This window comes from Schistocerca americana, chromosome 1 (assembly GCF_021461395.2).
Source record: "Schistocerca americana isolate TAMUIC-IGC-003095 chromosome 1, iqSchAmer2.1, whole genome shotgun sequence".
Classification (NCBI taxonomy): domain Eukaryota; kingdom Metazoa; phylum Arthropoda; class Insecta; order Orthoptera; family Acrididae; genus Schistocerca; species Schistocerca americana.
In genome coordinates, this window is record NC_060119.1 from 90436071 (window position 1) to 90462735 (window position 26665).

Genomic DNA, 26665 nt, shown 5'->3' on the forward strand with positions numbered 1-26665 from the left:
CGAAGATTAAATCCAAGTGGTGCGGTGCCTCCAAGGTTTTATGGACTTCCAAAGACCCACAGGAATGGCGTTCCTCTGCGTCCGATAGTGAGTAATATCGGCTCTCCAACCTATGATTGTGCCAAACACTTAGCATCGTTATTAAGGCCTCTGGTGGGAAAATGCGCTCATCATATACGTCATTTTGTGCACTTCATCGGCAAACTGAAAACATTCAAACTGAACAATTCTGCTATGTTAGTCAGTTTCGCTGTAGTGTCGTTGTTCACAAAGGTTCCACTTTCGGCATCATTGCTTCTCATTGGAAAAAGTTTTGATAAAGAGATTTCAGCTCTGTTTGAACAATTTTTGACATCGACATATTTTTTATTCAATAACGAATTTTATGAACAGATTGACGGTCTCGCCGTGGGCAGTCCCTTGCCGCCTTTGGTGGCCAACTTTTTTGTGGAGGACTTCGAGGAGAAGGAGCTGGAATCTGTTAGCTTGAGGCAGACAGTGTTTTGGAAGTGTGTTGACGACACGTTTCTAGTGTGGCCCCACCATGGTGATGACAAGCTAAACGAATTTTTAGATCATCTGAATTCAATCTACAGACAGATTCAGTTCACGGTAGAAATCGAAGAACATGGATGCATTCCAGTTTTGGATGTGTTGGTACGGCGCAAAGATGATGGCACTTTGGGACACGCAGTATATTGAGAACCGAGCCATACGGATTTATATTTCCGCGCAAATAGCTGCCACAATCCTTCACAGACGATGAGTGTACTCAGAACTCTAGCACACAGAGCACATGTCATTGCTGACGAGAGAGTCTGGAGAACGAGCTTCTACAGGGCTATTACAAATGATTGAAGCGATTTCATAAATTCACTGTAGCTCCATTCATTGACATATGGTCACGACACACTACAGATACGTAGAAAAACTTCAGGTTTCTGCCGCCAGAGAGCGCAGTGAGACAAAATGGCGACAGGAGCCGAGAAAGCGTATGTCGTGCTTGAAATGCACTCACATCAGTCAGTCATAACAGTGCAACGACACTTCAGGACGAAGTTCAACAAAGATCCACCAACTGCTAACTCCATTCGGCGATGGTATGCGCAGTTTAAAGCTTCTGGATGCCTCTGTAAGGGGAAATCAACGGGTCGGCCTGCAGTGAGCGAAGAAACGGTTGAACGCGTGCGGGCAAGTTTCACGCGTAGCCCGCGGAAGTCGACGAATAAAGCAAGCAGGGAGCTAAACTTACCACAGCCGACGGTTTGGAAAATCTTACGGAAAAGGCTAAAGCAGAAGCCTTATCGTTCACAATTGCTACAAGCCCTGACACCCGATGACAAAGTCAAACGCTTTGAATTTTCGGTGCGGTTGCAACAGCTCATGGAAGAGGATGCGTTCAGTGCGAAACTTGTTTTCAGTGATGAAGCAACATTTTTTCTTAATGGTGAAGTGAACAGACACAATGTGCGAATCTGGGCGGTAGAGACTCCTCACGCATTCGTGCAGCAAATTCGCAATTCACCAAAAGTTAACGTGTTTTGTGCAATCTCGCGGTTTAAAGTTTACGGCCCCTTTTTCTTCTGCGAAGAAAACGTTACAGGACACGTGTATCTGGACATGCTGGAAAATTGGCTCATGCCACAACTGGAGACCGACAGCGCCGACTTCAACAGGATGGTGCTCCACCGCACTTCCATCATGATGTTCGGCATTTCTTAAACAGGAGATTGGAAAACCGATGGATCGGTCGTGGTGGAGATCATGATCAGCAATTCATGTCATGGCCTCCACGCTCTCCCGACTTAACCCCATGCGATTTCTTTCTGTGGGGTTATGTGAAAAATTCAGTGTTTAAACCTCCTCTACCAAGAAACGTGCCAGAACTGCGGGCTCGCATCAACGATGCTTTCGAACTCATTGATGGGGACATGTTGTGCCGAGTGTGGGAGGAACTTGATTATCGGCTTGATGTCTGCCGAATCACTAAAGGGGCACATATCGAACATTTGTGAATGCCTAAAAAAACTTTTTGAGTTTTTGTATGTGTGTGCAAAGCATTGTGAAAATATCTCAAATAATAAAGTTATTGTAGTGCTGTGAAATCGCTTCAATCATTTGTAATAACCCTGTATACCTGAGAAGAGTTTTTGAAGCCAACGTGTACTCTCCGCAGCAGATATGTAAGGCGCTACAAATGAAATCAACTGTGGGTATAAGAAAAGCAGAAAACGACAATGTAAGTTTTAAATCGATGGATTTTCTGCCATAGATGAGAACCCTATCGTCAAAAATAGGACGGATCTTCAATAAGCATAAACTGAAAGTGATTTTTCGCCCTCCGCCAGAGACAGCAGCACTCCCTGAGTCCATTCATCTACATCTACATCTACATTGATACTCCGCAAGCCACCCAACGGTGTGTGGCGGAGGGCACTATACGTGCCACTGTCATTACCTCCCTTTCCTGTTCCAGTCGCGTATGGTTCGCGGGAAGAACGACTGTCTGAAAGCCTCCGTGCGCGCTCTAATCTCTCTAATTTTACATTCGTGATCTCCTCGGGAGGTATAAGTAGGGGGAAGCAATATATTCGATACCTCATCCAGAAACGCACCCTCTCGAAACCTGGACAGCAAGCTACACCGCGATGCAGAGCGCCTCTCTTGCAGAGTCTGCCACTTGAGTTTACTAAACATCTCCGTAACGCTATCACGGTTACCAAATAACCCGGTGACGAAACGCGCCGCTCTTCTTTGGATCTTTTCTATCTCCTCCGTCAACCCGACCTGGTACGGATCCCACACTGATGAGCAATACTCAAGTATAGGTCGAACGAGTGTTTTGTAAGCCACCTCCTTTGTTGATGGACTACATTTTCTAAGCACTCTCCCAATGAATCTCAACCTGGTACCCGCCTTACCAACAATTAATTTTATATGATCATTCCACTTCAAATCGTTCCGTACGCATACTCCCAGATATTTTGCAGAAGTAACTGCTACCAGTGTTTGTTCCGCTATCATATAATCATACAATAAAGGATCCTTCTTTCTATGTATTCGCAATACATTACATTTGTCTATGTTAAGGGTCAGTTGCCACTCCCTGCACCAAGTGCCTATCCGCTGCAGATCTTCCTGTATTTCGCTACAATTTTCTAATGCAGCAACTTCTCTGTATACTACAGCATCATCCGCGAAAAGCCGCATGGAACTTCCGACACTATCTACTAAGTCATTTATATATATTGTGAAAAGCAATGGTCCCATAACACTCCCCTGTGGCACGCCAGAGGTTACTTTAACGTCTGTAGACGTCTCTCCATTGATAACAACATGCTGTGTTCTGTTTGCTAAAAACTCTTCAATCCAGCCACACAGCTGGTCTGATATTCCGTAGGCTCTTACTTTGTTTATCAGGCGACAGTGCGGAACTGTATCGAACGCCTTCCGGAAGTCAAGAAAAATAGCATCTACCTGGGAGCCTGTATCTAATATTTTCTGGGTCTCATGAACAAATAAGGCGAGTTGGGTCTCACACGATCGCTGTTTCCGGAATCCATGTTGATTCCTACATAGTAGATTCTGGGTTTCCAGAAATGACATGATACGCGAGCAAAAAACATGTTCTAAAATTCTAGAAGAGATCGACGTAAGAGATATAGGTCTATAGTTTTGCGCATCTGCTCGACGACCCTTCTTGAAGACTGGGACTATCTGTGCTCTTTTCCAATCATTTGGAACCCTCCGTTCCTCTAGAGACTTGCGGTACACGGCTGTTAGAAGGGGGGCAAGTTCTTTCGCGTACTCTGTGTAGAATCGAATTGGTATCCCGTCAGGTCCAGTGGACTTTCCTCTATTGAGTGATTCCAGTTGCTTTTCTATTCCTTGGACACTTATTTCGATGTCAGCCATTTTTTCGATTGTGCGAGGATTTAGAGAAGGAACTCTGTGAAACAGCTTTGGAAAAAGGTGTTTAGTATTTCAGCTTTACGCGTGTCATCCTCTGTTTCAATGCCATCATCATCCCGTAGTGTCTGGATATGCTGTTTCGAGCCACTTACTGATTTAACGTAAGACCAGAACTTCCTAGGATTTTCTGTCAAGTCGGTACATAGAATTTTACTTTCGAATTCAATGAACGCTTCACGCATAGCCCTCCTTACGCTAACTTTGACATCGTTTAGCTTCTGTTTGTCTGAGAGGTTTTGGCTGCGTTTAAACTTGGAGTGGAGCTCTCTTTGCTTTCGCAGTAGTTTCCTAACTTTGTTGTTGTACCACGGTGGGTTTTTCCCGTCCCTCACAGTTTTACTCGGCACGTACCTGTCTAAAACGCATTTTACGATTGCCTTGAACTTTTTCCATAAACACTCAACATTGTCAGTGTCGGAACAGAAATTTTCGTTTTGATCTGTTAGGTAGTCTGAAATCTGCCTTCTATTACTCTTGCTAAACAGATAAACCTTACTCCCTTTTTTTATATTCCTATTAACTTCCATATTCAGGGATGCTGCAACGGCCTTATGATCACTGATTCCCTGTTCTGTACATACAGAGTCGAAAAGTTCGGGTCTGTTTGTTATCAGTAGGTCCAAGATGTTATCTCCACGAGTCGGTTCTCTGTTTAATTGCTCGAGGTAATTTTCGGATAGTGCACTCAGTATAATGTCACTCGATGCTCTGTCCCTACCACCCGTCCTAAACATCTGAGTGTCCCAGTCTATATCTGGTAAATTGAAATCTCCACCTAAGACTATAACATGCTAAGAAAATTTATGTGAAATGTATTCCAAATTTTCTCTCAGTTGTTCTGCCACTAATGCTGCTGAGTCGGGAGGTCGGTAAAAGGAGCCAATTATTAACCTAGTTCGGTTGTTTAGTGTAACCTCCACCCATAATAATTCACAGGAACTATCCACTTCTACTTCACTACAGGATACCCTAAAGATGATTTGGTGCTTCGGAAGCCCCTGTGAATGCGGCCGTTCATACATCGGACAGACGACACGTACAGTCCAGGAGAGAAGCACGGAGCACCGCAGGTACACCCGGCTCTTACAACCTAATAAATCTGCGGTGGCAGAGTACTGTGTTGACATTTAGCCTCGACTTCATCTTTTTGCGACTCAGTAGTGAAGGAAGCATTGAAATTCGGATGGCAACGATTTTAATTAATAGAAATAGCGGTTTCAACTTTGATAAATCATGGAATCCGACAATTTCTGTAATAAAATCACAAAGACATCGCGACAGTACAAGCTAGCAGTGATACGTGGATATCACCGTGTGGATCGACTGCGCAGTCATAGATCTATTTCCATACATATGCCATACCTATACGCCGCCGATTAACGTCTCTGGCGCCTTCGGCTCGCTCTGAAGATGGCTGGACGGAATTCAGCCGAAATATTAGAAGAAGAAGTCGAATTTATGCGGCTGCACGCCCGAAATTTTATGGATCAATACTATTCTTTCTTCTCAATAACTGTCAACGATTTTTGATTGTCACGCATTACATGCTCACTCACAACATGTTCCTAAGCGACCACGTAAATCTAACATATGGTCGCGTAATTTCACCTGCGGAAATGCATCTAACTGTCGATATTTTGGTGAGTAAAGGTGTTCACATGGAAGTTCACATGGTTTGCGAGGAATACTGAGATCTGATCTTGCTGTCACTGCACTGTGTCCAGTCTAGAGTTCCGTCCTGAATGTCACGCCACTCGTCATTGAAAATATTGATGATACAAGTACTATATGAGTGATGACTCACTGAAATGTAGCAGTTTTTGGAAATAAGATATAACTGGAGGATGTCTGTAAAATATTTGTGATGTGTACTTGCGACGTTTCTCCCAGTGGTCACTAAATTCCGCAATAATGATGCCTTTCATGCAAAGTGAATAAATCCTAAAGAACAAATATTACGCAGTCTGGTTATTCTCAGGTATGGTTCGCCAGAGACACACATACCTAAATGAAAACGGAATACTATTTGGCAACAAGAATGTTTTACTATTTCTCATTTATTAATTTGCTTTTTACTGGACCCTAGTTTGAATCCCAGAAACAACATTCATTCACATACTTGGCATAATTCATTGTTGTCACTTGCTAATGGCACGCTTTTACAAAGTGTAGTATTGGAATGGCGAGGTATTAGCTTTCCTAAAGATGTCGATGCAAACTTAGCTTCTGTAATCAGGAAGGCCGGCCGCGGTGGTCGTGCGGTTCTAGGCGCTCCAGTCCGGGGCCGCGCTGCTGCTACGGTCGCAGGTTCGAATCCTGCCTCGGGCATGGATGTGTGTGATGTCCTTAGGTTAGTTAGGTTTAATTAGTTCTAAGTTCTAGGGGACTGATGACCACAGCAGTTGAGTCCCATAGTGCTCAGAGCCATTTGAACCATTTTTGTAATCAGGAAGTAATTTACTAACACAAGGAGCAAGCTAGTTATCTGAATAACCACAAACAGCAAAAGGGGTTCTGACTAAACTATCCATTGAATTAAAGGATGAGAATATTTATTTACTTACTTCCGCATGAAGCATTGGTGCAAGCGGTCATGGCTATTGACTAGTGCCGGCCGGCGTCGCCGTGTGGTTCTAGGCGCTTCAGTCTGGAACCGCGTGACCGCTACGGTCGCAGGTTCGAATCCTGCCTCGGGCATGGATGTGTGTGATGTCCTTAGGTAAGTTAGGTTTGAGTAATTCTAAGTTCTAGGGGACTGATGACCACAGATGTTGAGTCCCATAGTGCTCAGAGCCATTTGAACCATTATTGACTAGTCCCATCTTGAAAGAATGTGAACGACATTTAATTAATCTTCTGAAAGGAATCAATTTGAAGTAAAGGTATAATGTTTCATTTAAGCTTGAGATTATTATTATTTGATCTCCGGAATACAAAGGCTTTACAGAGGACAAAGCAGTTAAAGATACATGAGGCCTGTGACGTCCCCTGTACGGTCACATGAAGGCTAGGTCCATAAAGTACATTTGAAAAGCATATAGGATGCAAAATCTATTTTATGAATGAAATACCATCTTACTAAATCCGATCGTGAAATGGCAGTTGTAATCCAGCAGGTGCTATAATATTAGGCTTTACCCGTGGATATGCAGGGTGGTCTCTTGATAGTGACCGGGCCAAATATCTCACGAAATAAGCATCAAACGAAAAAACTACAAAGAACGAACCTTATCTAGCTTGAAGGGGGAAACCAGATGACGCTATGGTTGGCCCGCTAGATGGCGCTGCCGTAGGTCAAAACTGCGTTTTTTAAAAATAGGAACCCCCATTTCTATTACATATTCGTGTAGTACGTAAATAAATATGAATGTTTTATTTGGACCACTTTTTTCGCTTTGTGATAGATGGCGCTGTAATAGTCACACTCGTATAAGTACGTGGTATCACGTAACATTCCCCAGTGCGGACGGTATTTGCTTCGTGATACATTAGCCGTGTTAAAATGGACCGTTTACCAGTTGCGGAAAAGGTCGATATCGTGTTGATGTATGGCTATTGTCATCAAAATGCCCAACGGGCGGGTGCTATGTATGCTGCTCGGTATCCTGGACGACATCATCCTAGTGTCCGGGCTGCTCGCCGGATAGTTACGTTATTTAAGGAAACAGGAAGTGTTCAGCCACATGCGAAACGTCAACCACGACCTGCAACAAATGGTGATGTCCAAGTAGGTGCTTAAGCTGCTGTCGCGGCTAATCCGCACATCAGTAGCAGACAAATTGCGCGAGAATCGGGAATCTCAAAAACGTCGGTGTTGAGAATGCTACATCAATATCGATTGCACCCGTACCATATTTCTATGCACCAGGAATTGCATGGCGACGACTTTGAACGTCGTGTACTGTTCTGCCACTGGGCACAAGAGAAATTACGGGATGATGACAGAGTTTATGCACGCGTTCTATTTAGCGACGAAGCTTCATTCACCAACAGCGGTAACGTAAACCGGCATAATATGCCCTACTGGGCAACGGAAAATCCACGACGGCTGCGACGAGTGGAACATCAAATGGTTCAAATGGCTCTGAGCACTATTGAACTCAACTGCTCAGGTCATAAGTCCCATAGAACTTAGAACTACTTTAACCTAACTAACCTAAGGACAACACACACATCCATGCCCGAGGCAGGATTCGAACCTGCGACCGTAACGGTCGCGCGGTTCCAGACTGTAGCGCCTAGGAACATCAGGAACCTTGGCGGGTTAATGTATGGTGCGGAATTATGGGAGGAAGCATAATTGGCCCCCATTTTATCGATGGAAATCTAAATGATGCAATGTATGTTGATTTCCTACGTAATGTTCTACCGATGTTACTACAAGATGTTTCACTGCATACCAGAATGGCAATGTACTTCCAACATGATGGATGTCCGGCACATAGCTCGCGTGCGTTTGAAACGGTATTGAATAGCATATTTCATGACAGGTGGATTGGTCGTCGATGTGCCATACCATGGCCCGCACGTTCATCGGATCTGACGTCCCCGGATTTCTTTCTGTGGGGGAAGTTGAAGAATATTTGCTATCGTGATCCACCCACAACGCCTGACAACATGCGTCAGCGCAACATTACGGAAGGCGAACTACGCGATGTTGAGCAGACTGTCGTTACACGTATTGCCAAATGCATTGAGGTTGACGGATATAATTTTGAGCATTTATTGCATTAATGTGGTATTTACAGGTAATCACCTGTAACAGCATGCGTTCTCAGAAATGATACGTTCACAAAGCTACATGTATCACATTGGAACAACCGAAATAAAATGTTCAAAGATTTAAATTAAAAAACCTACCTGTTACCAACTGTTTGTCTAAAATTGTGAGGCATATGTTTGTGACAATTGCAGCGCCGTCTATCACAAAGCGAAAACAAAGGTCCAACTAACACCGTCATATTTCTTTACGTACTACACGAATATGTAATAAAAATGGGGGTTCCTATTTTAAAAAATGCAGTTGATTTCCGTTTGACCTATGGCAGCGCCATCTAGCGTGCCAACCATAGTGCCATCTTGTTTCCCCCTTCAAGCTAGACAAGTTTCGTTCTTTGTAGTTTTTTTCGTTTGACGCTTATTTCGTGAGATATTTGGCCCACCCTGTATATTTCCTTCGACGGCACTAACTGTATAAATGTCCATCCAAATCGTAACTGTGAATGAGTGTAGCACACACACACACACACACACACACACACACATGTTATAACGTTCGCTTGTAAACATTATCACTCCGGAAGGTCCGAGGTCGCATACGATCAGAAAACTTGTCTGATTCCTGTGTCTTTTATTAACGTTGCCACCCCTTTTGCTTTCTGTTTTAACTTTCCGCATTTTTCCGCCATTTTACACTTGACGTCACCATTTTATCGCTTGTTTTTCTTGTTTCTTTTCTTCTTCCGTTCTTTAAAATAAAAGTCTGTAGGCTGTAGAGCAGCGTACTAAGCTGCTGCCAGCCCGCCCCCTTCGGGGGGAATTGAAAATCAATAAAGGAAAAAAAAAACATTATCACTCCGTGTTGTAATGTACTCCTGTTCAAACAACAATTTATTTCCCTATTTTCGAGATTAACAATTTTGTATCGCATCTGCAGATGTCACGTAGCATTCACTGAGTAAAGTAGTGTTGCAGAATGCACACAGTCGGAATAAGATTTCAGTTCCCATGCTAGCTAGATGAGCCGGCGGGCCAAATGGCGTTGCCAGTCCACGATTCTGTGAGGTGCAGTGGGTAGACGCGAGAACCTCCGTTGCGTCAGCTGCGAGGTACGCAGAAAAAGCAGAGTTACTCTTGAGAGAAGCAAGTTATCTTGCTTCATACATACTCGCTAACAAAAGTCGCTTTTTCCAGTTCGGATACTAGGAGAAGCCTACAGATCGTAAGTACTTTCTTACAAAAATAGTACGTCAAATCGATCGTCTTAAAAAATGAATGATTAATTTTCAAACCAACGAAATTGTACGGATGGCTACGAAGTATACCGAGTGTAAGCACGACGAACAGGCTGCTCGCCTTAGTCGCCAGTCGTCGATAGAATGTTATTCCGAATAATACAGCTTCCGCTTCATCAGTTAGAATCATAGGAAGTAGAATTGTACTTTACAGAGAAAGGGGCTGATACTGCTTCTGCGAGCGACAAACTTCGAGAGCTATTCTGCAAAACAGGTAGAAAGAATAATACACAACAGTCCTCGGACTTACTCGAATGTAAAAATGCGACGGGTACGCCCCTTGTACAATCCTCTATGGATTGACTGGCTAAACTGAGATATTTCTGGAGATTTGGTACAAGTGCGGGGTTTTCAAAGTCCAACAATCAGTACGGACTTGCTTTTCAAACCCATAATTAGGCCTTAATGTCTTCTACTGTACCTCTTCATGCCTCTGGCGCACTCTGCCATCAATCAATGCAATAAGAGACTCTCTCGACGCAACCACGTTTCCCCTGTCGTCATCTCCTTGTTCCTCTGATTTTACGTCAATCTGAATTCCACTGGCCATAGCATTCATAATACATAAAAATAACTTCTACAAAATATTCGGCGGCCGGAAAGGCCGAGCGGTTCTAGGCGCTACAGTCTGGAACCGCGCGACCGCTACGGTCGCAGGTTCCAATCCTGCCTCGGGCATGGATGTGTGTGATGTCCTTAGGTTAGTTAGGTTTAAGTAGTACTAAGCTCTAGGGGACTGATGACTTCAGAAGTCAAGTCCCATAGTGCTCAGAGCCATTTGAACCATTTCACATACATAAAAAATTTGCGTATGTCAGCTACCGTAAATACAAAGGGAGATGAGAAAGTTTCCGTTCGAAGGCCGTAGAGTCCAGAATCGGTATGTCAATCAGGCCAAATCGCCATGAGCACACAGACAACTGTCCCACCGACGTACCATATTAGAGGTACTCGTTTGGAAAAGCACTGTGTCCTGCTGCGTAAAGAAGTTTGTTACTGCCTGTTTAACATCTTCATCCGACAGGAATAGTCGACCCTTCAAGGCCTTTTTTTAAGGCACTCAACGTGTGATAATCTCACGGGGAGTGCCGCACGACGTTTGCGATGTAGGTACGTTACGGCAGGTTGAAAAAGAGATAATTACAATGAGAGAGAATTGTGTGTGTGTAATAAACCTCTAGCCTCCAACATTTCTCTCCTTCATACCTCCTCTGTGTTACCACAGATAACGTGTCACTAATGTCATTTGTACTAAGATTGCAGTATACGTGAGGTGACTATTTGCTTCCACTGCTGTGAGTGGAATGCCTAAGTTCTAATTAATGTTCACCAACCGGTAGTCTTCCATAGCGGTTGTCCCCTGTGCAGAAAACAGCACTTAAGTCGTCATGTCGTTACCTTGAGGCTGTAATAAACTCTTCGCGAGGAACTGATGTTACATAAATAATTAAATCTTTGTCTATACGAGACGCCACTCGCTTTTTTTGTTAGCAGAACGCGAGAAACGGCATAGTTATAATCCACTTTATGAATCACAAATAATCTCCATTCTTCACATTTCCATAGAAAATAAATTAATGAACAGCTTATCTGCGTAGTTACTATCATATCCTTCTCAGTTACATATCCACATAACCAGAGATTGCTAATTAAGTTCTTAACCAATACCGACCGCGGCAGACAATATGCTGTTTTCCGAGACTGTCGAACCAGTTCCGATCTTACAGCCGAACCACTTCGTCCGCCATCCAAGTAAGGCACGATCCGAAGATCTTCGAAGTGCTTCGTCTGCCGTTCGGTTTAGCAACTGTTTACTATTCTGCTGGTAATCAGCACTCTTGAAATAATGGAATGACAGCCTGCTATTGAGAGATGCTTTTACATGAAATGCAAGTACATACACTGTTTAGTGTTTCTAATATTAATAACAGAAGACTATAATTTTGGCGCGCAACTTCGGAACGCAGCAGCCAGTCGCGGAGAATGACCACAATTTAGACGGTCTTTCTCATGGTACCCGTACCGAACAAACCAATAGTCATCAGTACCTCACACCACACTACGTCTTCTTCCAACTGCTGCCTTTTCAACTGTTCTAAGAGCTTCTAGCTACAAAGCCTGAAATGATACAACGTGTGTTATCATGAATCGGCAGCATCCCTTGGCGCACTATCCCACACCTGTGGTTTTCGACTGATACACGTTCTTCATTCTCCGTTGGATGTCTACCGGTGTTGTTCCTTCGCCATCCAAGAAAAGTACAACACATTAATCCTGTTTGGAAGCATTTGGTAATAATGTCACCATAGTTCATATTTCAGCTTTTACCCCGCACGCATCGGAAGGACACGAATGCCGACTAATCCCTTGCATACAAGTCGGTGCTTATATACCTGCATCAGTGCCACACTACGCTGCACCAACCTCCCAAATTTAAACTTTTTGATGGCCCCTTATGACATTATTGTAAGATGAGTATGCGAAATTAATAAATAATCACATACACTAGTGGCCATTAAAATTGCTACACCACGAAGATGACGTGCGAAAGACGCGAAATTTAACCGACTGGAAGACGATGCTGTGATATGCAAATGATTAGCTTTTCAGAGCATTCACACAACGTCCTTACATGAGGAAAGTTTCCATCCGATTTCTCATACACAAACAGCAATTGACCGGCGTTGCCTGGTGAAACGTTGTTGTGATTCCTCGTGTAAGGAGGAGAAATGCGTACCATGACATTTCCGACTTTGATAAACGTCGGATTGTAGCCTATCGCGACTGCGGTTTATAGTACCGCGACATTGCTGCTCGCGTTGGTCGAGATCCAATTAAAAACATGGAATCTGTGGGTTCAGGAGGGTAACACGGAACGCCGTGCTGGATCCCAACAGCCTCGCATCACTAGCAGTCGACATGACAGGCATCTTATCCGCATGGCTGTAACGGATCGTGCAGCCACGTCTCGATCCCTGAGTCAACACATGGGGACGTTTACAAAGCAACAACCATCTGCAGGAACAGTTCGACGACGTTTGCAGCAGCATGGAGCTCAAAGACCATGGCTGCGGTTACCCTTGACGCTATATCACAGACAGGAGCGCCTGGGAAGGTGTACTCAACGACGAACCTGGGTGCACGAATGGCAAAACGTCATTTTTCGGATGAATCCAGTTTCTGTTTACATCATCATGATGGTCGCATCCATGTTTGGCGACATCGCGGTGAACGCACATTGAAAGCGTGTATTCGTCATCGCCGTACTGGCGTAACACCCGGCGTGGTGGTATGGGGTGCCATTGGTTACACGACTCGGTCACCTCTTGTTCGCATTGATGGCACTTTGAACAGTGGACGTTACGTTTCAGACGTGTTTCGACGCGTGGCTCTACCGTTCATTCGATCCATGCGAAACCCTACATTTCAGTAGGATAATGCACGACCGCATGTTGCAGCTCCTGTACGGGCCTTTCTGGATACAGAAAATGTTCGACTGCTGCCCTGGCCAGCACATTCTCCAGATCTCTCACCAATTGAAAACGTATTGGTCGAGCAACTGGCTAGTCACAATACGCCAGTTACTACTCTTGATGAACTGTGGTCTCGTGTTGAAGCTGCATGGGCAGCTGTACCTGTACACGCCATCCAAGCTCTGTTTGACTCAATACCCAGGCGTATCAAGGCCGTTATTATAGTACTGATTTCTCTGGATCTATGCACCCAAATTGCGTGAAAATGTAATGACATGTCAGTTCTAGTATAATACAGGGTGATTCAAAAAGAATACCACAACTTTAAAAATGTGTATTTAACGAAAGAAACATATTACAACCTTCTGTTACACATCATTACAAAGAGTATTTAAAAAGGTTTTTTTTTCACTCAAAAACAAGTTCAGAGATGTTCAATATGGCCCCCTCCACACACTCGAGCAATATCAACCCGATACTCCAACTCGTTCCACACTCTCTGTAGCATATCAGGCGTAACAGTTTGGATAGCTGCTGTTATTTCTCGTTTCAAATCATCAATGGTGGCTGGGAGAGGTGGCCGAAACACCATATCCTTAACATACCCCCATAAGAAAAAATCGCAGGGGGTAAGATCAGGGCTTCTTGGAGGCCAGTGATGAAGTGCTCTGTCACGGGCTGCCTGGCGGCCGATCCATCGCCTCGGGTAGTTGACGTTCAGGTAGTTACGGACAGATAAGTGCCAATGTGGTGGCGCTCCATCCTACTGAAATATGAATTGTTGTGCTTCTTGTTCGAGCTGAGGGAACAGCCAATTCTCTAACATCTCCAGATACTGTAGTCCAGTTACAGTAGCACCTTCGAAGAAAAAGGGACCAAAAACTTTATTGGTCTAGTCAACAGCGCCTCAAGCGAACAAATGTACAACTAAATGAAACTTTATAGCTCCCTTAATTCGCTGACAGATAGTACTTAGCTCTGCCTTTTGTCTTTGCAGAGTTTTAAATTCCTAAAGTTGTGGTATTCTTTTTGAATCACCCTGTATATTTGTCCAACGAATACCTGTTTATCATCTGCATTTCTTCTTGGTGTAGCAATTTTAATGGCCAGTAGTGTAATAACAATTGCGTCTCAGTCGCTCTAACCATAAGGGCTCGCCACTTTTCCCTTAACCATTGTTCAAATGCTCTTCTGTCCATGGATTGGAGGTAGCCTGCCTCCCTTCCTTCGTTATCTTCTAGAGCAATGCTTGGCGGCAGTAGATTTCTTCAGCTGAGACGATTTTTTGTACCTCCTTTTGTGAATAGCTGGCCATGTGCCAGCCGAACGACCAGGGAGGTTTCGAGGAGGTCACGCTGGAGAGGTGCTCCGCGGGCACCCGGTGCAGCGCCGAGCTACACAGGTGCGCGGACCGCCCCACGGCTTGCGGCGCCAGCACGGAGGGCGGTATTGCCTGCCACGGCGCCGGCCGCTTCCCGGACCCGCTGAGCTGCAGCGTCTACCACGACTGCTCCGAGGAGGGCGCCGTCTCCACGCCGGGAGAGTGCGACACCGGCTACGCCTACAACGCTCTCACGGGCGACTGCAGGTAGGTTTCGGTTGTTACAGGACCACTCATAGTCTACTGTTTAAACAAAACGCAGCTAGCTAATTGAACTTGAGTTATTCTGAAATAACAACGTGGATGAGGTAGGAGAAGCTCAGTACCTATCCACCCAACGAAACTTAATCTACCAATGCATACGGTACGATTTGAAGTGGAATGATCATATAAAATTAATTGTTGGTGAGGCAGATTCCAGGTTGAGATTCATTGGGAGAGTCCTTAGAAAATGTAGTCCATCAACAAAGGAGGTGGCTTACAAAACACTCGTTCGACCTATACTTGAGTATTGCTCGTCAGTGTGGGATCCGTACCAGGTCGTGTTGACGGAGGAGATAGAGAAGATCCAAAGAAGAGCTGCGCGTTTCGTCACAGGGTTATTTGGTAACCGTGATAGCGTTACGGAGATGTTTAGCAAACTCAAGTGGCAGACTCTGCAAGAGAGGCGCTCTGCATCGCGGTGTAGCTTGCTGTTCAGGTTTCGAGAGGGTGCGTTTCTGGATGAGGTATCGAATATATTGCTTCCCCCTACTTATGCGCCCCAAGGAGATCACGAATGTAAAATTAGAGAGATTAGAGCGCGCACGGAGACTTTCAGACAGTCATTCTTCCCGCGAACCATACGCGACTGGTTCAAAATGGTTCATATGGCTCTGAGCTCTATGGAACTTAACTTCTGAGGTCAACAGTCCCCTAGAACTTAAAACTAATTAAACCTAACTAACCTAAGGACACCACACACATCCATGCCCGAGGGCCGGCCGCGGTGGCCGTGCGGTTCTGGCACTGCAGTCCGGAACTGCGAGGCTGCTACGGTCGCAGGTTCGAATTCTGCCTCGGGCATGGGTGTGTGTGATGTCCTTAGGTTAGTTCGGTTTAAGTAGTTCTAAGTTCTAGGGGACTTATGACCTAAGATGTTGAGTCCCATAGTGCTCAGAACCATTTGAACCATGCCCGAGGCAGCATTCGAACCTGCGACCGCAGCGGTCGCGTGGTTCGATTGTAGCGCCTAGAACCGCTCGGCCACCCCGGCTGGCTACGCGGCTTGAACAGGAAATGGAGGTAATGACAGTGGCATGTAGAATGCCCTCCGTCACACACCGTCGGGTGGCTTGCGGAGTATAAATGTAGATGTAGATGTAGAGAAAGTAGCCGGCCGATGTGGCCGTGCGGTTCTAGGCGCTACAGTCTGGAACCGAGCGACCGCTACGGTCGCAGGTTCGAATCCTGCCTCGGGCATGGATGTGTGTGATGCCCTTAGGTTAGTTAGGTTTAATTAGTTCTAAGTTCTAGGCGACTGATGACCTCAGAAGTTAAGTCGCATAGTGCTCAGAGCCATTTGAACCATTTTTTTGTAGAGAAAGTATTCATACAGACAAGTCTCATGCATCCAGCTTACTGCAACGAATAATCCTCGTCTAGACGTAGTGAACAGTCAACACAACATTTCAAGCTGTGTATTGAAGTAACAGCTGTACGGTAGCATTTAGGTGGAGCGGGGTTCAGGCTGGAGATTGTTCAGACGTGGGGTTCAATTTAACAATGATTTTGTTTAACATGAAAATACTCTTACTTCTGATAACAGAATAGAAACACACTTCCAGTAAAACAAAATAACTCCGTAGCCCATAAAGATATTTAAACAGGGCTCCAAACAATTAATGCACAAAATATCCTCCATTAAATTAAAGAATTAAAACCCAGAATGAGATTTTCACTCTGCAGCGGAGTGTGCCCTGATATGAAACTTCCTGGCAGATTAAAACTGCGTGCCGGACCGTCATCTCATTCTGGAAACATCCCGAAGGTGTGGCTAAGCCATGTCCCGGAATATCCTTTCTGTCAGCAGTGCTAGTTCTGCAAGGTTCGCAGGAGAGCTTCTGTAAAGTTTGGGAGGTAGGAGACGAGGTACTGGCAGAAGTAAAGCTGTGAGGAGGGGGCGCGAGTCGTGCTAAGGTAGCTCAGTTGGTAGAGCACTTGCCCGCGAAAAGCAAAGGTCCCGAGTTCGAGTCTCGGTGCAAATGGTGCAAATGGCTCTGAGCACTATGGGACTTAACTTCTGAGGTCATCAGTCCCCTAGAACTTAGAACTACTTAAACCTAACTAACCTAAGGACATCACACACATCCATGCCCGAGGCAGGATTCGAACCTGCGACCGTAGCGGTCGCGCGGTTCCAGACTGTAGCGCCTAGAACCGCTCGGCCACTCCAGCCGGCTCGAGTCTCGGTCCGGCACACAGTTTTAATCTGCCAGGAAGTTTCAATTAAAACCCAATCTTTGCCCTAATGTTCAAAACTGGGCAACAACATAGAAATCTCAGTGAACGCCGCAGGATACAACAACAAGTTAACGGGCGGGAGGAAGGTGCAGGCTGATTTACCGAATGCCATTTGTTGCTTCACAATAGTTGGTAATCCTTTATTTAATAAGATATTCAATAACATATAAATCAGTAATAACTGACAAGTAGTATCCAGGACGACGAACCAAAATGACCAAACATATAAATTTTTTTCGTGCTTTTTACGATAAGTAATATCTCTTTAAAATAACAAGTTTAACATTCATAAAAATACAGCTCGAGAGCCATTTAGGCATCCGTGAGAATTCAACCAGCCAAATCTGACTTCACTACAATCACAGACAGAGCATTACCATAACAATTTGAAAACGGATCAGATAGTAAGCTTCAAACAAGGAAAGTGGTCCCTGCTTTGAACATTTTTCACAAATTCAGGATTACCATTAAAATAATTTGAGGGTGTTTTTAGCACTAGCAGTTTAGCAACCTTTCAATTAGGAAGGTAACAATATTCAAAATTTTACAAGTTCAGCATTTGACAATCTTTTAAAATTTACATGTCCTGTCTTACAACAAAGATCTGGAAAGTCCTTTGGGCACTAAATTTCAGAACATAACAACGATTTTAAGATTTACAGCAATCCAAGATCAGGAATTGGAAGATCTTCAAATCAAGCAGCAATACAAGGTAATGCCGGGGTGGGAGAGGTGAGGCTTGGCTATGATTGGTGGGGTAGCCGACACCTTAATTTAAACTTAAGTCCGAATGCCATAAGATTAAGAACTTAGAGAGAAGCCGTGGTAAGCGACGAGGCCGCACCGCCCCAGTGGCTACCGCAAGACTAGAGGCGGAACGCCACACCGCACACACGTTGAAAGACGACGTAGACTAGCCACGCCCGTTTAATCGCCGTGAAATGGATAACACGCCGGAGCCAACAGCTCCAACGCTACGAGCAACTTGGGAAGCCGAGGGCGAACAAGCGGACATACAATTCATGCAAGTGTGAGCGCCAAATAAGTAAATCCCAAGGCCCGACAAGAATACTACATGAAAACGACGCCCAAGAAGCCGCCCAAATCTAAGTGTTACAATGACTGCATGATTAAAACAAAGATTAATCGGTTACTCATGTAACAGTTATGACCTAACAAAGGAATTAATTTGATTAAATAGCCAACTATTAACAAGATCCCCCCACCCACCCACCCCCCAAAAAAATGAAATTCACTCTACCAAGCTTAAAAGTAAGAAGAAATGCTTGGGCGCTAATACCTAACCACAAGATCACAGTAGTAATAAAATATATAACAGTAAAACAAATACCTTCTTTTAAGAGAAGTGCTGCATCGCACTAAAGCCTACCAGACTGAGTACAGAAAACGAGCCAACATTCATCAGGCCTCTGGCGTTGATTTGTCACGACCACACCCGTTGTTACAATTCATACGCAAGTCGGGCAAGAAAGGACTTGGCACCTTAAAGCTTAGACTCATATTCGACCTCAGTGGTCACTAATATACGCCCTAGAATACATTACAACCAAATTTATTTCAGGACAAAGCAATAATGACAAGATCAAGGAAATTCTGAACAAATTGTAATAAAAGGTAAACACAATTTAAATACACTGAAATATATGCATAAGGGGCGTTCACAAAGATAGTGGGAGGACGAATTTAGTAGCTACAGTACAGAGTGACGGAGAACAGAGGGCAAACCAGACTAACGGGAGAAAGTCAAGCACCGGAGCACAGGTGCCAAAATCCACTTACTCAAAAATAAGGTAGAACGGGCGGTTACTCGGGAAAATCAACGTGATCACGGCGCGCACATCAGCAGACGATCACTCACAAACCCGGGTAGTCAACAAGGCGCAACAGTGTAGAACCCAACACTCCACACCAAAAACGCCCCGTACAAGTGGCCGCCCACTTGCACGAGCGAATGCTAATCAAGCCCCGTAATTGCAGGCTCGCAGTTGGCCACCCGTTCCTCTCTGTCACTGCCCCAACGTCCAGCAACCTGCGTCCAACTTCCTTCAATCAAAGAGCCCACTACAAGACGATCGAAGCGCGATCCGGTGGAGCGACAGGAAGACGGATTGCGCCAGTAGGCAACGATATACCATCTCGGAAAGCGAGTCGAATCGTCTTAGACATAAGCAATTTATTATTCACTGTGCTCGGCAGTAAACAGTATTAATCTCTCTCGGACTACTTCAGTAGTAAAACATAAAATGGAAAAACAACTCTTGGACATCGCTAGGATCATAGACAACTGCGCAATGGTCTACTACTACCACCGTGACCAGATAGCTGCCACAACAAGTCACACACAATGCTCTGTCAAACCACCTATGCATACATCTTAGTAAATTCGTATACAGTAATACAAACAATTAATTAGTCACAGAGAGCAAGTAACTACATGAATTCCCAGTAGCCACACTCATATTTTGGTTTAGTACTATCACAAATAATCATGGTCACATCGAGCAGTTAACAAGCAGGACTGCTCCCCATTATAGTGCACAGACCCACATCCCAGTGTGTCACTAATAAACAACCACATTTGTGACACGTCAACCACAGACTTATGTACAGAATGTGTTGTTAGCAAACATACCCAGTACAGCACTCGTATACCGCATCGTGCACGTTTATCAATTATAAAAGCACCAATGCGCAACCGTCAGCTGCAAAAGCACTGAGGTAGTGCTCCTCTTGATATGCAGAAGCCCCTTTCTTTTCCCCAACTGGAATCACTGTCCATCCGGATGGCAAAAGACACCAACTCCTCCACCAGGTTCTTGCATCCACACAGTGGCCACACCCCGCACAGACAGTAGTGACGTGCGGCTGACAGCACATTGGATTCTCTTGCCGCGCGCTCGTGGCTCTGTCCACACTTAGCTCGTTCGTCTCCGTTCAGCAGCTGACCTCCCTACCAACCTCTTTTCCACCAGCTTAGCCTCATTGGCGCTCACAGAAATCACGTGTTCGCATTTCCACCCTCTTGCGGCCACAGCAAAAACACTCCATACAAAATGACGCTCTGGAGGTGGGGAAATCGACCGTGCCCCTCGACGCGGCACAGTGCCTCACATGTTATTAAATTCCCTTGCGTTCTGGTAGTGGGTACCAAAACACTGGCCGCTGTAAGCCGTACACAATCGTATTTATTACACGATTACGTTGTGCAAAACAAATGACTCATAATAAGGAACTCAACAAGTTTCTGATACAAAAACATCCTTACCTGAAAAATCAAAACCAAATCTACAAAATAAACTTTCTTGGTACAGTAGGTGGTCCCGGCGGAGATTCGAGTTCTCCCTCAACCATGGGTGTGTGTGTGTTTGTCCTTAGTATAATTTAGGTTAAGTAGTGTGTAAGCATAGGGACTGATGACCTTAGCAGTTAAGTCCCATAAGATTTCACACATTCTAACATTCTGTGTGGTGTCTGTTTGTTCTATATCGTGTCTTCCTACCACTTTCGCGCAACGACGCTCTGAGCGTGTTTTTTAGGGAATTAACTAGTTTGAACCTGGGACCTGTTGCTGGTAAGGAGACGCCATACCACACATAACATGTTGAATTCAGAAGATTTCAGTGAGACTAGCGATGATATAACCAAATACTTAATGATTTCAGCGTCAGCTCCATTGCACTCCCTGTAAAAGAATCGTAATAATAACTAAATTTAGCGGAAGGGGTTCAAGGCTTTCCTATTTTTAGTTACCTGGTAAAATAACGTCGAAAAAGCAGTTAAGTTTACCATTGGAAATTTTATTCTACTCACAAAACATTGTTTATAAATTGCACTATTGATGAAAGGAAATGTTTTAATACAGGATGATAAAAACCAACTGCGTTCAACAAAAATGTGAACGAATATTCCCTGAACGGGTTCCCAAGTTCTACAATGGATCGAAGGATGACCTATACCATATCACATCTATAATCTAGGTTTAAATTAAGTTTCACAAACGAGAAAACTATCAAAATGGTCTACAGTGACCCTCAATTATCTTTAATTACTTATCTAACTTGTCGCAAATTACAGTAGCTGATGTGGCTTCTCAATAATTATATAACAGAAAACTCATCGCATTTCAGATTTTTACTTCAAGTGGCAAATGTGAACACCGTGAGCTTTAATTGACGATCGACACTAGTATTACGCAAAAAGGGGTTGTAACAGATGAGACTTCTGCAGTTCTGAGTGAAGCTTTATGCGCTGTTATGCGGCATCACGTGCGTTCATTACCTTGTCGGTGTTCGTCAGGGGGCGGCGGGCAGCACAGCTCCGCTCACCTCGCCGTCTCGGAAGCAACTCCCCCCTAACTTCTACTTACTACAATTTACCGAAGTTGGTTTAAAAAAAACTATCTGGCTGTGTTTTCATCTGACCAATCAGGGTCTCAATATTAACCTTAAGCTCCCCCTACAAAAATTCTGTCTATCCAATGAGAAACGTTATACTTTTCGTGGTGGGGCAATGTTTTTAAAGTTGGCAACGTAACAGAGACGCAAAAAAAGTCTCACGCTACAACTTGCAGCTGGTGTGGTCCTTTTAGCGTTATCGTAAGATCTATACTGTTCTTCTGGAGGGCTCTATCTTTTAACATGGGCTGGGGGGTGGTCCTGACGTAACAGAGACGCGACAAAGTCTCACGCTAAAAACTTGCGGGTGGTGTGGCCCTTTTTGTGTTATCGTAAGATCTATACTGTTCTTCTGGAGGGCTCTAGCTTTTAACATGGGCTGGGGGGTGGTCCTGACGTAACAGAGACGCGAAAAAGTCTCGCGCTAAAACTGTGGTCCTAGCGGTTAGCTGGCGACATGGGGGTCCGTCCCTTATCGTAGGGCCTTCTAGCTTAACACGGTTCTGCTCTCGGCTTCTGTTCTCGTTTCTCCCCTCGGAACTGCGTATGTCTCACGGTGGGAAGGTATGACATGCATTTAGGCATTCTTGTGTTAGTCTGTGGTATTCCATTTGCTCACTCGTTACTCGTATTACTTTGGTTAATTTAATGTCACGATTTATTCGGAGCTATGTGACATACTACTGGATTTGCTTATCATGTCAGGGTTTTCATGGAAGGTGTTGGATTTGCCTGACACCTTACAACATATGGTACAATAGGTATTTTGGCCTCGGTAAAGGTTACTTGCACTAATTGCAAAATATTAGCTGCCGTTTGACATCCACTGCACTTATCTCTGGATGTCTCGGTGCGTTACAGTTTTAGCAATAAGCGTTCATTTGGTTCGTGGTTCATTTCGTCCATCTGTTATCTATTCACTTGGATATATATCTCACTCACCTTCACTTCAATTTCGTCCAAGTCATAATTATGTCTTCCACGACAATCTATTCCCTGATCTCTTTGCTTGTTCTTCTGTTTCTCCCTGTAATCCACAACATAGATATTTCACGAGCGCTCGTCGAGTGACCATTAGTTTTTGAATAATTTTTGCACTGGAAGTCCATTTCAGGGTGCCATAAGTCAAAACTGGTAATATCCACACCTCGTATGTATTCATTTTCAGACACATAGGAAGCTCAGCTTTGAGACACAGTTCAGTTTACAAAAATTACTACCCGCAATTTTTTATCTTCGGTTTTCATTCTTTCCCTGCCCATTCAGACATTGTATTCGACTGACGTCGACAAATAAAATCATCAATTAGTTTAGTAACGACCCGGGCGCAGATAGGCGCCCGATCCTGAAATCCCAGAGCTTCCTGTCAGACACCGGCTCAGAATTACGCCAGGCCAGCGGCATCACAACCACGTCCTGGTCGCTTTGGCAATGGCCAGCATTCGAGACGTCTCGTCTTCGCTTGTACAGAGTGAAGACAAAAATGATTGTCCGCAGCTCGTGGTCGTGCGGTAGCGTTCTCGCTTCCCACGTCTGGGTTCCCGGGTTCGATTCCCGGCTGGGTCAGGGATTTTCACTGCTTCGTGATGACTGGGTGTTGTGTGCTGTCCTTAGGTTAGTTAGGTTTAAGTAGTTCTGAGTTCTAGGGGACTGATGACCATAGATGTTAAGTCCCATAGTGCTCAGAGCCATTTGAACAAAAATGATTTTACTGACGTTTCGCCAGCACGAGTGGCTGGCTTTGTCAAGGCTTCACCGTCCATTGCTGGTGGTGAACTGAAGCCGATCTTGCGGCGCCAACGTCCGAGGGCTTCTCCGCGGTCATTTCCGGTGCGGTTCTCTTCTTGCTACCTGCGACGGTCGTTCGCTGCAGTACGGGAAGCCAGGATCGGTTTACCTTAAGGCTTTCCTCTTTCTTGTTGAAGCTGTTCGCGTGTTTTTCTATTTCTATAGCTTCTCTGAGCAAGCGTGTGTGATAGTGCTTCTCTGCAGCCAGAACTTCCTTGTCGGCGAATTCTATTACGTGGTCGGTCTCACTCAGTGCGTACTTTGCCATGGCAGATTTCTCCACCTGCCCCAACCTGCAATGTCGCTTATGTTCTTTGATCCTGGTGTTGATTGATCGTCCTGTCATTCCGACATAAACTTTTCCGCATGTGCATGGTATGCGGCAAATTCCCAACATTGGGTCCCTTTCCTCCTTTGCCGATCTAAGACACTCTTTGTTCTTCCTTGTCGGTTTGAAAATCGTCTTTACGCCATGCTTGCGCAATATACGGCCGATTCTGTCCGTCACTCTGGGAATGTAGGGCAGAAAGGCCGTACCCGACATTTCTTTTTCTGGTTCCTTACTTCGCCGAGTGTTTGGCTCTGTTACACTTCTAATATAATTTGTGGAGTACCCACTGCTCCTCAGGACAGTTTCCAGGTGTTGCATTTCTCGTTTGAGGTGTTGCGGCTCACATATTCGTCCTGCTCTCGTTACGAGCGTACTAATCATGCCTCTTTTCTGTCTTGGGTGGTGGTTTGATAATTTGTGCAGGTAACGGTCCGTGTGTGTCGGTTTTCGATACACGACGTATCCCAGGTTTTCGCTATCCCTTGTGACCAGAACATCTAGAAATGCCAGTTTTTTGTCCTTTTTTTACTTCCATGGTAAATTTTATGTTGCCATTCAGGCTGTTCAAGTGTCTTAGGAAGTCACCGAGCTGTTCTTCACCATGGCTTCACACCACGAAAGTATCATCGACGTACCTGTACCACACCTTAGGTTTGCAAGTCGCCGAGTCCAGTGCCTGTGCTTCGATTTGTTCCATGTAGAAGCTGGCCACCACTGGACTAAGAGGCAACAATTGTGGAGATGGGTACCGATCACGAACCATTCTGTTCAAAATAGATCATGGCATAGAGATCGATTGACTGCGGTGGTCAGGGTAGATGTGACAATCGGTCCTCGTGCTCATAAAACCAGCCTTCGACGATGGGAGCTGCGTGAACAGGGGCGCTGTCGTGTTGGAACACAGCATCACGGTTGGGGAACAAATATTCTACCATGGGATTGACCTGATTAGCCAAATTGGTCAGACAATCCTTGGCAGTAATACGGCATTGCAGGATATACACCGATGCGGCTGGCCAAATCATCAACGAACCCCAGTCATGTTTCACTCTTGAGAGCAAGCTGTTTGCATCTCACGCATGGCACGGATCACGCCATACGTAAACGCGACCACAGATCGGAAACAGTGTGAAACAAAACTCCTCCAAATAACTCTCTTCCATTGATCCAAACACCCCAGGTTTAATGACTCTGGCATCACATTTACCTGTTACGCGCATTTGTAACACTAATTTGTGGCTTTGGAATTCCAGCTCGCCCTGAATTCTCAGCTTATGAAGTTCTTTTCGTTTTGTTTTGGTGCCGACAGGGTTCGCGAGTGTGACTTCCAGTTCTGCAGTGACTTTTGTAGCTCTTGTCGGCCGGCCGTAGTGGCCGAGAGGCTCTAGGCGCTTCAGTCTGCAACAGTGGGACCGTTACGGTCGCAGGTTCGAATCCTGCCTCGGACATGGATGTGTGTGATGTCCTTAGGTTAGTTAGGTTTAAGTAGTTCCAAGTTCTAGGGGACTGATGACCTCAGATGTTAAGTCTCATAGTGCTCAGAGCCATTTGAACCATTTTGTAGCTGTTGTCCTCTTATTTTTCGTTCCCAATCTTCTTCAGTGATCTTCTGTCACGATCATTCAACACACGCATTCGGCCGTATCAACTTAGAGAATGATGTTTTACCTCTCTCCCTGTGTGCGGTGTAAATCTTCGATACAGTACGTCCAGAAACACCAAACACTTCGGCTACCTTGGTTGCTGAAGCACTCACTATACGGGCATCAAGAATCTGGCCATGTTCCAATGCACTTAAGTTCCTACACAATAAACTCACAACTACACAGAAGACTTTTCTGACCACGACTGACGCTTGAAACTTATTGAGGGCCGTTCACGGTCAAATACAGCAGCGCCACCTACAGGCTTCGCTAGCATCTGCATTTACGTTCAATCATCCATTTCGCGCGGTGTTCTCATATCTTTGTTCAGCCCCTGTATCAAGGAGAATGTCAATATGTCAGATGGAATGGGGGTGATCATATACATGTCTAGAACAGTAATCTGCCCTAACGCATTGCTTGTCCCATACTGAAATATCTGAAGTTCCATAACACCTTGGCGGGCTACAGTGAGCAGATTTAAGCTTCTGTATCTCTTCACGTTATGGAAAATCTGAGGCTAAGGTGATGTATTTGTAACCCCCCTCCCCGCCCCCTTCCCCCAACTTCCTCGATGCTGTGAAAGTTAAAAATAGCCATCCATAGCGCAGAAAATGAAATCGATAATGTAGAACGCATGATGTCAGAAAACTGAACTTGGGGTAGGCTCTTCAGTTCGTTGACTGTTCCATTCTTTGAGCTTCGTGATAAGTTCCACTGAATCCCAAACCAGGAAACAGAGTCATGAAACTATGATCAAAAACTCTTGTGAATGAAGATAATGGCAGCATGTATAATAGGAAATATGGATGATCGAGATCTAATGGCAGTAATGAGGGTATAGGATACACGAGTAGATGTCGCCTTATTTTCAGTTTTGCACTTCTTGCGTGGAAATGCAGTTCGTGAAGACAGGTAGTATAAGAGGTACCATTTCCTCATCCCATTACAGGAAATGTGACACAGTAGAAAAGCAGAATTGTCGCACGTCAGTGACTCAGTCTCTTCCTTGCTTATTGTGGCAATTGCTTTTACAATTTTCTCCATTTCTGCCTGTTCGTCTTTGCTCTTTGAAGACTACTACAAATCGATCAAATTTTTTTCACCTGAGGTATGAAAGCACACAACAGTTCTTCTGTGAATGTA

General features: G+C 44.8%; 1 protein-coding gene across 1 annotated transcript in view; it reads left to right on the forward strand.

Moving 5' to 3' along the window:
* LOC124548699 overlaps positions 1-26665 on the forward strand; it is a 63640-nt gene that overhangs the window by 30050 nt on the left and 6925 nt on the right. The window contains exon 3 of the mRNA XM_047125187.1: positions 14767-15047. Coding sequence (XP_046981143.1) covers positions 14767-15047 — 281 coding nt within the window. The remainder of the gene's footprint in view (positions 1-14766; positions 15048-26665) is intronic.